Source organism: Rattus rattus, chromosome 15 (assembly GCF_011064425.1).
Source record: "Rattus rattus isolate New Zealand chromosome 15, Rrattus_CSIRO_v1, whole genome shotgun sequence".
Taxonomy (NCBI): domain Eukaryota; kingdom Metazoa; phylum Chordata; class Mammalia; order Rodentia; family Muridae; genus Rattus; species Rattus rattus.
The window spans coordinates 1690288-1705083 of record NC_046168.1 but is presented as its reverse complement, the minus strand read 5'-3'; the positions used below and the strand labels follow the sequence as shown (position 1 = coordinate 1705083).

The 14796-nt window shown below is 40.0% G+C and overlaps 1 protein-coding gene across 1 annotated transcript in view; it reads left to right on the top strand.

Moving 5' to 3' along the window:
- Positions 1–14796, top strand: part of Stk32a (serine/threonine kinase 32A) — a 108942-nt gene that overhangs the window by 89809 nt on the left and 4337 nt on the right. The window contains exons 6-8 of the mRNA XM_032885965.1: positions 370–459; positions 8492–8589; positions 14185–14301. Of these exons, the coding sequence (XP_032741856.1) occupies positions 370–459; positions 8492–8589; positions 14185–14301 (305 nt within the window). The remainder of the gene's footprint in view (positions 1–369; positions 460–8491; positions 8590–14184; positions 14302–14796) is intronic.

The following is a 14796-nucleotide window of genomic DNA, read 5'->3' as shown; positions in this document are numbered from 1 at the left end:
TGTGAGACTAAGGCTGTATCCTGCATGCTGTGCACAGGATAAACCGTCTAAACTGGTTCCAGCAGACGATAATACTCAGAAGGCTTTGTGGAGCATGAACTCAACCACTAAATTCAAATAGTCTGAGGTTGAACTACAAGTTTATAGTCAGAGACTAATGGCTGCATATCATGTTCTGGCTGCTACAGACCTGCTGGTTTAAGACTTCATTGGCCTTGAGACTGGAATAAAGGAGATTTTATTGCCTGTGCTCAGTTGCGGCTAGCATACCAGAACTAACAGGCTAAACATTCAGATCTCTTCAGTTAGATGCATGGCTGTTCTTGGTTGAAAGGATTTAACATTCTCCTGGTCTTCCTCTCCCCACAGGGCATGTGCACATCACAGACTTCAACATTGCTGCCATGCTGCCCAAGGAGACTAGGATCACCACCGTAGCTGGCACCAAGCCTTACATGGGTGGGTATGAGCAGCTTCACACGTGTTCTCCATTTGTAAGAAGAACAGATTGTTTTTGTTTCTGATTCTTCTAGCTACCACTCACTGCAGGTCAAATCCATAAGGACTTGGACCTGGAGCTGGCAAGCACCTTTCTGGTTGACTTTACGTGAGGACTATTGATTTAATAGGTCTGAGGTGAGGCTGAAGCTTCTGCATTAGCAAGCTACATGGGGTGATCTTGATTCACCAGTGACATCAGTCACATTCTGCAAATGCCATTATATGACCTTGTGTATCTGATTCTGAGAAAAAGTATGAATTTAGTCAATGACTAATTACATGTGTATATAGAAGGGTTTTGAGATGACAGTGACCTATTGACAAGCACATACATAATGTCTCTACCTCATGCAACTTATACAAAACAAATCAAAACAAAAGAATCAGAGATAAGTAGAGTCATGCCACATGACAAGATCAGTACCTTCAGTGTTTTTTAAATAATACTGGACACATGCACAATGCAGTAAGGTTTTCAAACCACCTTCCCAGTTATGAGATTAGCTTCAATTTCATTTTCATAACAATCTGATCAATTAGATTTTTATTTAAGAGAAGAAGATTTTGCCTATGAACTGTTCTGCTATATGCATGCCTTTATTTACAGTGATTTGTAGGACTGTTCTTTTATCCCTTGATGATTAAGAACTCACAAAGGGGTGATTAACAGTGTAGGGCTAGGGGTCAAACAGCCCATAAAATCAACATTTAATTGTAGCAGCAAACCAGCTACAAACTCCAACTTCAGATGTTAGTGCTTTCATCTGCAGAGAGACACAATGTCACGAGAACTTGGTGTCCCCTGTCTCCACTCTGGAAAATATAGAGAACTATTTATCAGGAGGCGTGTGGTTCTCACAGTCCTGAAAAGGATCCCCTTCTCATATCATTCCTAAAGATGTGACCTAATACTCATAATCATCTGTCAGTTATTGGGTTGGCAGTAATAACAGAATCTTAACATTCAAATTTAGGTTAGATGTCTGTCTGCATGCTGGGTAAGCTGATTACTGAGATAACAGAGCCTAGGTGTTCCTGAGCGTTTGTTGACTGTGGAGTCAAGTCTTATTGGTGGCAATGGAATTTGACTCTGGTGGAACTAGGTCGAACCTGTGGTATAGCTTCACGAGGTGCCCATACTTCTGGGGTTAGAATTTCAAAGGGAGACTCACATCTGTGTGGCTTACTGGAGATATCAACAGTCACAGTCTGTACTAACTGTACCGCATTTTCTCAGGGTGAGTCCCCTGAAATCATCAGACTTAGATGATTACTTCTACATTAGTTTACTACTGTGCAAGCAGAATTGACAAGCTCTGCCAACCCTGGGACAGGCTCTTCATACTTGCAGGAGGATTCCATGATTCCTTTTACACGTCGAAACATACATAACTAGTGCTTACTAGGAAACAAGAGATGGAGATGTGTAAGTCAGCCAAGTCCTACATCTCTACACCAAGGCTTAAAAAACTCCAGGCTGGTCAGGTGGGTGAATGAGCTCTCAGACACTGCTCTTCAAAATCGACCTACTGGATTTTAAGATATTTGAAACACTATAATAATCAAATGTATTAGATCTTGATGGTTGATAAGCTATCAGTGGGTGTGGGATACCAACCAGAGAGAGCAATACATTAAACAATGCAGGATTGCTCACAGACGATAGAAGAGGGAAATCCACTTTCTACTTTTGTATCTCCCTTAATTAGTTAAGATCTCAAAGTTGCTAGAATGGAAGGGGTTCTGTAAAGGGTAGAATGAATGGCACAAGCTAGATATGCTCAGAGAATATCATAGAAAAAGTCTGAGCTTGAAAAATGGAGGAGAGCAATGTCACTTTAAACTCTCCGTTTCAGTTTATTCTCTTTCCTCCCTGTTACGAGAGACAAGGGGAGGGGGACTCTTACATAAAAGGCCAGCACAAGATTGTCTCTGGAAAAATAAAAGTGAGCCTTATTTTATGTAACATTTGAACAACTTCAGATTTCATGGCTTTCAAGGACCAGTGGGGGAAATAAATCTCTTTTGTCACTTCTAAAATAATGGGCACATAGAATTCAGCCCATTTTTCTTCCTAAAACCCATGGCAATCTAGTGATAAAAGGGAATATCCAGGCCTGCTGGTCTGTCCAGTTTGTTCCCCAGGTTTCCTGGGTTTCCACATTATAGACTATTTTCTTGGCAACAAATCAGTAAGTGTGCGTCTGGGGTTTCTAGGGATGATTTCCATGGTGACAGAAGTAAAGGGGAGGACACCTTTCTCTCCTCTCCCCAGTCCTTTTAGTATATATCTGTATAATTTAATGTTTCACAGTCATCATTTCTAGCATTCCATAGAGTAAAACTAGTAAATTGGAATCTAGGCACTGGCCCATTTTCACAATTTTAATGGGCAATTGTAATATTTATCAAACTCTTTCTTTGGACAAACACATTTGTCTTTATGTTTTTAGAAGCTAGATTAGACTAAGCTTCTTTAATATAAATAAAGGTTATAACCATTACTATCTTGCAGTGTCCCAGATGAGTTGTTATGTCTTTAATATTTATTACATCATTAGAACAAATCCTGGGAGATAGATATTGTTACTATTTTTATTCATATATCAAAAACCTCCAACCCAGAGAGAAAATGATGTGATCATAACCATAGAGCAAGTGATTGACAGAGCATGAAATGAAGCCTGAATCTAGAAACATTTTGCTTGGACCATTCAAGGGGATGGTAGTGATAATGGCATAATGACTGACATTTGCTAGCAAGCTGGGTACATTCTGGGAACAAGCTTTGGGTCACTGGCTCTAAAACAATTCCGTATGGCAATAAAGGTTGCTCCTTTCACGTTAGAAGTGACCAGTCTGATCAGTTAGGAAACAGATCCAACAAGAAACTAGGAACATGGTCTAAGCCAGTGGTTCGCAACTTGTGGGTTGAAATCTGTTTAGGAGTGAAATGACCTTTTCATATATCAGGTCTCTTGCCTATCAGATATTTACATTATGATTCATGACAGCCCAAAATGACAGTTATAAAATGGCAGTGAAAATAATTTTATGTTTGGGGTCGATACAACCTGAAGAACTGTATTAAAGAGTCACAGCATTAGGAAGGTTGAGATGCACTGGTTTAAGCCATCTGATGCCCTCCATTCAAGTCAGTCAACACACCTCTACTGGGGATGACGCCCTCTTCCCTCTGAGCACAGAGCCTGAGTCTTGTCTGACAACCAATGCTGTTCATTTTTCCATGTCAGTAAATAGAACTAAAGTTCTCGTCATGTGCTATAGATCGGAGTGCATGACAACAACATGTCTCATTTCCTCTACTGTTGAATACTAGGTCGTTTCACATTCTGCAATATAATTTCATCATAGAAATCTTATTAGCACTATCATTTCCATCAACTTCATTATTTCTTGTGATAAATTCTGTTATAAAATAATGTCTTTTACTCTTAAGGATCCTTCAGAGTAACTTTGGTATTTTTCTATATAAGAAACAGTAAATGGCCAACAAAATGGCTGAGCAGGTAAAGGTGCTTACTGTCAAGGATGAAGACTTGAGTTAGGTCCTTAGAGCCCATATAATAGGAAGAAAGAAGGGACTCCTACAAGTTGTCATTTAAATCATGGCATACATGTATGAGTATATGTACAAGTACACACACATACTAAATGTCAAAGAGATTAATGGTTATATATGTTGTAATTTATGGTTGCCCAATTTATCCATTCAGATTGAATGCATATTCTAAAATGTATTGTGTACAATGTGTGTGTGTGTGTGTGTTTATAAAATTTTTACTTATTAACTAAACCTAACTTTGCAAGAAAAAAATTTCTGGTCACAGGACATGTCATGTCTTTCCCAGAAGATTCATATTGATTTCTACTAGCACAAGAGAAATTAACACACAAACTTCCCTGTGTCCTTGCTCCTGCCTGATCATGAGGACCTCAAAGCTTCCAAAAATGATCAGTAGAAGTGAAGACACATTGTGATATTGAAATCCATCTCTGTGAAGTTTTATAAATTTTCTGCTCACAAAGTCTGTTTTTGTTAGGCCTGCTCTTTTTCCCTTGTCTTGTCCTTCTTAGTGATTATGGGACTAAGTCCCACCTTAATTATTATATATATATTAATATATAGCATATATTATATATTTATATTATATAAAAATATATTGGGGATATTAAATCCTAGATCCTAGCAAGAAATAGTGTTGTTTTGTTTTGTTTTTTGGTACAGGAGTGGCCTGTCTCCTTGGTTTGTTAGTTCTGAAATCCATTGTTTTGAGGCAATGTCCCTCCATGTTGCTCTGGCTGGCCTGGAACCTTTTGTGAAACTCTGACTTTGAGCATGAAGCAATCTCCTTGCTTTTGTCTACTGACTGCTAGGTTGCTAGCATGAACATTGAACTTCTTGATAATATGATCAAACTGTTCATTTTTGTGTGGAGACCTAGGACTCTTGCACTCCAGTCATTGTCCCCCTTCTCGGTGACCCCCCCCCACTCTGCTTTATCCCTTTTCTCCTCCCCCTCAGCACTGATAGCCACCCCTCGACAGCCTCCCCCTTACCTGTGGCCTCAAGTCTCTCAAGGATAAAGCGCATCTTCTCTCACTGAGTCTAGACCAGGTAGACCTCTGCTGCACATGTGCCAGAGGCCTTGAACCAGCCTGTATATACTCCTGGTTGGTGGCTCAGCTCTAGGAGCTCCCTAGGGCCTGGGTTAGTTGTGACTGTTGGTCTTCCTATGGGGTTACTCTCCCTTCAGCTTCTTCAATCTTCCCCTAATTCAACCATAGAGGTCCCTGACTTCAGTCTAATGGTTGGGTGTAAGTATCTGTGTCTGTCAGCTGCTGATTTACCATATCTTTATAATGTATGTTAACCTATGAAATATGCATGGCTTTTTTTCCCCACAAAGCTAGTCATTTGCACATTTTTCTCAAGAGTGAGATTTGGGATCATTTCTGTAAAATCTTATGAGCTGTTTTCATTATATTATAGAATTATTGGGGGGGGGTGTTTCCTTACATCCTGGCAAGAAGCCCAATGTCTACAATTTTAAACTCCGAACACATCAGATGATAATAATCAAATGCCAAATTAAATATATAAAATATGGCAAGCATATTAGTAATTAGTAGAGATTCATTTTAAATTGCAATGAAATAAAGGGGTACCTGCAACAAATTGGTGCAAGTGTGGAAAAGACTAAGCTAAAGGAATGTTGGCCCCTGGTCTCACGTTGGCCCCTTGTCTTGGTGTGAAGGCACAGCCCTTTGGTGAGTAGCTTAGCCTTATCTGCATGTGTGAAATGCACACCCAGCATACCCCACACTGACCATATCAGTAAAGATACAGGATCATACTGGCCAAGGAATGGTCAAAACAGCACTGTTTGCAACACTCCCAAATTAAAAATGACCCTGACAGCTATCCACAATGGGACAGATATGTAAATTACCATGTATTTATGTAGCATTAAATTCAAAGTAAGCTTGCGGGGGAATTTGGATAAATCACAAACAAATACTGAACAAATTAAAGCAAGACACCAGTGACTACAGAGCATTTAACTTGATAGAATGCAGGGATGTTTTCCTTCCTCCCCCAGCCCCCTCTGTTTGTTTTGTTACTGCTTCCTTCACTATCATTGCTTGAAACATCCTTTGTAATAGCTACGAAGCTAGCCACGCCCTCAGCCCACTAATTTGTGGCCCTGGGAAGGTATATATATATACCTTATATATATATAAGGCAAAGTTAAACTGCCATTTAGAAATTCATGTATTATTACAAACAATTGCTCAATTTTAATTCAGGATGGTGAGTTCCAGGTAGGGTGGACAGGACAGTGCAGTGGTGGGAGCAAGATAGTGCTTCTCAATGGTGAGCTAGTTACAGGGGTGCTGGCTTCTGAATATTTTCTCATTTCTCTTATGTTTCAGATACTTTCTGAATGTATATGTTGAAAGACTTTAAAAAAAGAAAAATGTCTGCCCAAATCACCCCTCCCCCTGTCTATTTGGAGGATAGCGGGTGTCTTTCCATTTCTCCTCTTAGGAGCAGGGTATCTTCTCAAAGAACCACAGAAAGCCTGTCCGCACCTTCCTCTGTGTCATGGTACTTTTGTATGCTGTGGTTTTTGCTCTTAAACTCCCAACGTAACTGCTTAGTACTTAGCACATCGTGAATGTTTGCTTAGTGAAGGAATGCATGTACAAATGCCTCTGTGTTTGAAAACAGAAGAAATAGGAAGCAAAAAGGCAGTGGAAAAAGTCAACAGCAACATTAAAAAGAAAAAATAGTAATATCTCTTCCCAGGATGACCTGATATGACAGTGTGCTACTTTCCTGGAGTAACATTTATTTTGTTTGGCATGTTTTTCTAAGAACAGTGCCTCTGCCATGCCTCCAAATTGTCTGGATGTCTCCTAAGTGCCATGCTTGACACCTGTCTCCTTGGAGATGATTGGGGGTTCAACACTGACGAACACAAAAATACAGTCTGTTCTATCTGGGAGCTTCTAACTGGAAGTGGGAGCAGAGTGGGGTCAGGGCCATTATCTTCCCAGTTGCACTGGGATTTGGGACTGGAGAAAGAACACAGTGATGTGTGAACCACGGATTCACCAGGGCGTGAGACCCACTTAGTTGTCCAGCGCGAAGCTCTTAGAGTGGGTCGTGAGCATAAGAATGTCCGTGCTTTACAATTGCAGCAGGAAGCTGTCCACAGAAATTTAGTCAGAATTCAAATGCACAGGCAAGCAGACTCGAGTATACAGACCCATGCCCTCAAGATTTCCTTTGCCCAGCATCAGCACCTTACCTAACAGGATGCTTGGCATCAACTCTGAACCTTTGAACTAGGCCAATTCTTTTCCCTTTTTTCTTTTTTTTTTCTTCTTTTTTTTTTTTTTTGGACTTTGCAAATGGCAGTCACTATGTCGACATTTGGACATGCATTCGTTCATTTCATTTCTAAACTGGTGAAGAGGATTTTTTTTGTTTTTGTTTTTGTATTCTGATCTTGCCGGTGCCCACTCATTTGTTCACGGGCACAGCAGGTGGTAGAGGCAACATTTGAGCCCAGCACAGCTGCAGAGATAAGGACCTCAAGTCTGGCTTCAGTGTCCATTCGTCGGTGTGATAAACTTCTGTCTACTGACTCTGAGTGTCAGGCTTTGTACTAGACACTGCGTGTGCCCCACTGAGCAACAGCCCCAAACCCCGCCCTTGGTCTGACCTTTGTTTCCCCTGTTCTAACATTTAGGACCTAAGAATTTTTCTTAGGAAGGTACGGCAAAGTGCTTAAAGAAGACCTGAGGGGTCATCTCTGAAGGTTCGGTTGATGATGACTGTTCATTCCAGTAGAGTCAACTCAGAGGCTATACTTAGAAAGTGTACATATCTCATCGATATTCAAAGTGCTAAACTTCCCGGGGTGCCCTTGCTTTTTCTCCTGCCCTCACACACATAACAGGAAGCTACATTTGTCCCCTTCGATGCATCCAGGTATCCCCAAGACAGACAGCCACGCCATTATGTGCCTCACACAAATCCGAACACTTTGAGATTATTTTATCCATTCAGCTCCTTTAGCGTTGACTTCTCAGATGAAGACAGCAAGCTCCCCTCCCCCTCAGCTCCCTTTGTTTTAGAGTTAGCAGCTCATTTGAGGCCCAATAGAACCTACAATGTAAGAGGTTCGCCATCTAAATAAGAGACTTTTTTGTCCTTTAAGGACTGTGTGTGGCTGTTTATGTTAGCAGATGAATGGGGCTGCTGAGAGAGCTAAAAAAAAAAAAAAAAAAAATTAGAGAGTGTTGCCCGCTGTGCGCAATCTACCAAAGGATAATAAACACCCCGGGGAAGTGTTTACACCTTTCAGGCTGCTAATTTTCCTTAGGAGGAATGTGTTGGGGAAATAGATTGATTGGTATCTTGGGGAGTGGAACTGACCTTTTCTGTGTCTTGCAGCACCCGAGATGTTCAGCGCTAGGAAGGAATCGGGTTACTCCTTCGCTGTTGACTGGTGGTCCCTCGGGGTGACGGCTTATGAACTGCTGAGAGGCCGGGTATGGTAGAACCACACCCTCTCATCTCTTATTATTCTAGGAAAAAGGTTTTAAAAGTCTGCTTCTTTATGTGAATGTGCCCTGAGTATGTTAATGTACCCCACATGCATGCATGCAGTACCGGCAGAGGCCAGGAGAGGGCATTGAATTCCCCTGAAACTGGGCTTAGAAGTGTCTGTGAGCCACCTGATTCAGGGGCTGGGAACCATGCCCAGGTCCTTTGCAAGCACAGCAAGCGCTTTTAATGACTAAGCCATCTCTCCAGCCTCTTCGGGTTCAACTCAGAATGAAAGAATGCAATGTTTGCTAAAAACCAAGCAGTTTGAAACCTGAAAGCACCTACACTGTCTGGTGTTAATAACACTTGAGTTCTTTGCACAGGTTAATCCACATGTGTCACCAAATCTGTCGTTTAATATTAATTACACAGGTAAATTAATAATATGGATTAAAAAAAACTCCTGGTGAAGGGAAATCAATATACCTCACTATCTTGGGTAAATAAAGCTGTATGTTTAAAGAACATCATTTTGCAGTCATTGGATGGAGCTCCAATTCGGACACATGTCTTCAAATAAGTGTGATTTATAAGCACCAGACAATTTGTACTCTATCTTGATGGTCTCTTGTCTTATGTGGCTGCTGTGTATGAGTTCTTTGTGAATGGAAATGTTCCTCAAGCAAGAACCTCTTCTCTAGAAAAAGGAGTATCAAAGAAATATAATTAAAAATTATATTTTATACAAATTTTACAAACTAATAAAAGATTCAGATACCATCCGTCCCCTCGACCCAAGGTTTTGTCTTAGCCCAGCCTACCAAAATAACATTCTGTGAACTGGGGAACTGAAAATATTTATTTTCTCATGACCGAAGAGTCTGGAAGGCCAAGTCAGAATCAGAAATGTGGGCTTCCTATATCCTCACAAGACAGAGAAAGGAAGGGGAGGAGATTAGAGGGGGAAGAAGATAAAAGAGGGAGAGAGGACATGAAGGCAAAGGGAAAAGAGAGAGATCATCTAATCTTCTTAATGGTCAGAATGTACCCCTAGGAGATAATCTATCTCAAACTGTCTGCCACCGCTCCTGTCTCACTGAGCATTAGAGCTCTAACACAGGACTGTGTCGAGGAATGCATTCAGACCCTGGCTTTTCTCTCTTAGTCCTCTAAAACCCACATAAAATATCCAATATATTCAGGTATCAAAAACACTTTCTCCTTCTGATATCATCTTTAGTGTCATAAGAGGCATCTGAATATCCCAACCTGGTATGGATAGGACTCAGGCCACGGTTCATCTGAGACCGGCAGAATTCTCATCCAGCAGGGACCCTGTAAAGCCAGACAAATCATGTGCTTCCAAAACGATGGGCAGACAGAGGTTAGAAATCCCCACCCAAGAGGAGACAAATAAGAAAGCAGCAGGGGTACCAAGTTCAAAACAAAGTCCAACCAGTTCTCTTTGGCCATGAAGATGGAGGAGAAGATGCTCAACTCTGTGTCCTTTTCTTCATTGCAGTCACTGTCTGTATCTTTAACTCAAACTTTGCTGGCATAATGCCACCTCCATCTCTGACTTTTCTTGTGAACCCCTGGTTCACATGCTGCATTTCCTTAGCAATTGGTTGTCCAGACTTCTCGTTCATGTTCTTTTCAAAGTAAGACACCTGGGTGAGCTTGTCCTTTGTCATTTTCAAAAATTTTCTCTTGTCTTTTTCTTGTTTTGTCTTCTTTGCATTATTTTATGTTATGAATAGAATCCAAACTTGCAACTTTTCAGTTTCTGCTTCTTTGTTGCTCAATAATTTTCAACTGTAATTCATCTCTCTTCTTTTGCATCTTACTGTAAGTAGCCAGGAGGAGCCATACTTCTTGCATAGGGATCTCTGGTCCTTAGATACAGAAGTTGTGAGATATATATGTATATATATATATATATGTATATATATATATGAACTATACTTAGCAGTAGGTATGAGGATAAATATTTGTGGATTATGCTGGCAGTGGGGTGTGTATGGGTGGGCTTGGAGGGTGAAAGGGAGGGGGGAAACTATGTAACTCAGAAGAAATTAAAAATAGAAAATTAAAACAAACAAAAATAAAATTTGCACCAGCAAACAGACAAGACAAAAACAAAATCCCTGGCAGTCTGTTGTACTAACTTTCAAATCTTTCTATTTTCATAAGGATAAAATATCTTCAGATATTTACATGTAGATATATTTAGCAATTTCAAAGCATAAATAATGCCTTAACTTCCCATTGAGAAACTTATATATATTGTCCATAAGTATATGTATATATTAACTATATGTTATATACATATGTCATATATAACATATATGATATATACACAAATATATAACTTTCTATATGATAACACCTGGTGTATTTTACTTTCATAATTAAATCCATTTTATAAATACATCACCTTACAAATATTTCCAGGCATATCAGTTTTTGTCTTCTATTCCACATGATCAGATTATTTGATTCATTAAAAATGGGATATATCTTTTACATAGTTTAATATTATCCACTCTGTGTGACTTTTCATCAATCTTAATTCACAACATTAAATCTGTGGAGGATCAATACATTAGTTTTGACACATGCTAGGAAGGAACCACTAAAAGGTGGTACAGGTTTCTGTGCCAAAACACAGTTAATCAGAAGAAAAGGAAACAGCGACGTTTAGTTACAAGTGTCACTGCAGGTAAGTTACTGGGATGCACTAGTGAAACTGCCTGACACGTCCTCTGAGTTTAGGTGCACTCTGGCTGGCTCTGACCTTGAACACTATCCGGGGAAGCCAGCCACTCCTGCCTTACCATTCTGTACTGACCTCATTCAGTCCTGCAGCTATTCTGCTATTCTTTGTGCTGTCTTAGGGAGACAGCATCACTGTTAGCCAGGCTAACCTCAAGCTCTTCCTCCATTTGCCTCTGCTTCCTGAGTTCTGGGATGGGATGGCAGGCTTGTGACAAATACCCACCGATCCCATTTCGTTCTGTCCTTGCAACACCATCACAAAGTACCATTTACTCCCTTCTCACACTTACCCTCTCCACACACTCATTCTTGGTATATTTTCCCTCTTCATTGGTAGCGTACTTAAGGTTCTTTGATTTGTGCCATCATGTTGTCAGCTAGTCACAAGTCACACCATAGCGAACTCTCCCTGAGTTATCTCCACTTGTTTTGCCAGTGATTGATTCATTGTGCCGATGAACTAGCGTCAGTTTGCACATGAAGGGACTGAAGGTCAGAAAATGACTGAGCTGGTTCAGCATCCAAATCCTTCTGGCCTCAAAGCTCTAGCTCAGGATTACATCATAACACCTTCTAATTGACTGCTGGGAAAAACAAACACTTCCCCTTCCTCCAATTTAGTTCATCCATCATCGATTACTTGAACATCTGGAAAAGGGCAGTCATGTGATAAATGTGCACACACACATTAACTCTCCTGCGATTAATCTAAGGTGGAGTCTGTCCCTGTGCACATAGTATCCACTTTAGCTTTAAGTTGATTACAGTTTCCCTAGAACACAGGAAAGCCCAGTAGAGAAATTACTGTTTATAATGGCTGCCCTCCAGTGGACAGATGTAACATCATCCGCAACTTGTTTGTTATTAGAAAACAAAGCCAAACAAACAAACACAACAACAAAACACATACACACATCTTACTTTTTTAATTTTTTGGAGTAGGGTAGAAAGTAACAAGTTTCCAAATGAGATTTTTATATGTGTTTCATTTTGGCTTCTAATTATTAGTATTATTTTTAATTCAAACTAAAGCCACATGTCGGGTTCTGCATGCCCTTTGTAGGGACAGAATGACATGGTTTCTGCCCCTGGGACAGGGCCAACAGTCATGGGTCTCTACAAGTGTTGATAGATGCTGTGGGCTTAAGGCTTATTTGTATAATAATGTGCATATTTTATGTTTCTCCTTCAAGGAACGTTAATGTTAATAACTCCAGGATAAGGAGAGACAGCAGGAGTCTGGGAAACAAAGGTGTGGCTAATGTCTTAGCACAATGGCAAACACTAGCTGGGACCTACAGGACGGCCCTTAAGGTTGTGGAAAAGAACTTTAAAAGCATGGGTTCAAAAATATCTAATTTCTCAAAAAAATAAGGAAGCAATATAAATTATATGAGAGGCTTCTCGATTCTCAAGGAATAAAAGCGGCTGTGTGGTGAGCCTACCTGTCAAAAAGATAGTAAGGAAGGAGATACAATGGTGATCATAAGAGATTCCACCCAGCTAAGTTTTTTGTTAATGCTTACAGAGGCAGACAGATTTCTGAGTTCAGGGTTTGTCTGGGACAGAGCAAAGTTAGGTCCAGGTGTGGTAGAAACGGTGTTTTCAGGATGGGGGTCCCACCCTGCTAGTTTAAGCATCTGTGCTGAACAGAGGCAGGCAGATATCTAAGTTTGCAATGTTTATAAAAAAAATGTGTTTGTTGTCCCCTAAGAGGCTGGATCACAGGATGCTGATTTATAGGATAATCAAAAGAAAACCTGGAGCAAATGACTCAATTAATATGTAAAATAAAAAAACTGGCCTTAGGATTTGCAAGAGATGAGCTAACCACATTTTTTTTAAAATAGAAAAAATTTAAAAAAAAAAAAGAAAGAAAAGAAAGGTTGGTTGTCAGCTTGGACCCATGATTTGACTCAAATCTTTGTTTTCAACATTCCCCAGACACCCCTTCTCTCAGAACCCCTCTCTAAGACAAGGTTGGTCCCTGGCAGCCATAGACTAGCCCTCATTATTCTAGAAAAGTTTTGTTGTTGTTTAAAATTCTCCACTACATACTTTATTGGATCAGAGTTTTAGACACTGGAATTGATATTTTCTGAGCAATTTTCTATCCTTAAGTTTCTCATTATGTTTTTAGTATTTATATGTTTTTGTTTTGTTTTATGTTTTTTTTCTTTTTTCTTTTTTTCTTTTTTGTGTTTGTTTGTCTGTCTGTTTCTTTGTTTGTTTTAAAGTATCACTCTTGGGTATCCCAGGCTGGCTTTGAACTTGTTATGTAGCTGAGGTCAGTCTTGAATTCCTGATCTTCCTACCTCCACCTCCGGAGGGCTGGGATTACAAGCATGTGCCATAACACCTACCTTCCACTGTATTTCAGACAAATTATAGGGAGACTATGGGAAAATTATGGATCTGTAATTTTATAACTTGTAAAATTTGTAACTCTGTAATTTGTAATCAACTTTATATAATAATTTAAGGCTCTATTCATTATTACTTTTTATGTAGACATAACCTAAAAATTATATACAAAACAGTTTGAAATCAGTGTGTCAGAAACTGGCTCAATCCACTGAAATATTTTGTTTGTATCTGTAAAATAACAAGTTCTTAGAACCTAGGATATTTTGATGAAAAACTATAGGTCTAAGACATTTCTTAAAAATTCTGTAGTACTCCATTTGACTCCCTGTCCGTCAGCTTGAAGCAGTTCTTGTTGAGGTTTTGTTGTTTCAAAGTTCACCTTGTAAATACTTGCAATGTTTTTCCCCTTTGACCTATAAAAATGAACGCTTTTTCTCTTTTTCTCCCTTAAGAGGCCATATCACATCCGCTCCAGTACTTCCAGCAAGGAAATTGTCAACATGTTTGAGACAGCAATTGTAACTTACCCTTCTGCCTGGTCACCAGAGATGGTATCCCTTCTTAAAAAGGTGAGACAGAAGAAAGCACGCTAAGGCGAAGTCCAGAAAGCCCAATAACCTGCACTTGACCTCAAATAAATACATGGCTTTCTTAACTCAGCCTAAAAAATTCCCCTTGGATGTCTCAAGGTCCTCTCAAACTCATTGTGTCCAGATTGTAATTCTTAATTTCCTTATATTTCTTGGGCTCCTTCCAGCGGCCTCTCTGCCGATGACTGGTCCCTTCACCCACCTGTGCAAGCCAGAGATGGGTTCACTTATTGTTTCTGTATCTAGTCCATCACTGGGTCCTACATTTATACTTTCAATAACCGTTGCTGCTGTCTCTGCCCTTCGCCCCCTGACTGTCTCTCTAATCTGCCTCTCCTTGGGTAGGGAATGTGCTTGTTCACATCATACCTTTTCTGGTTTGTTGCATGCGGCTGCCACTCCTCTCATCTCTTTTTCCCATAGGTCAGCATCTTATCATTGGTCCTTTAAATAAAGATCAAATGAAATGGTACA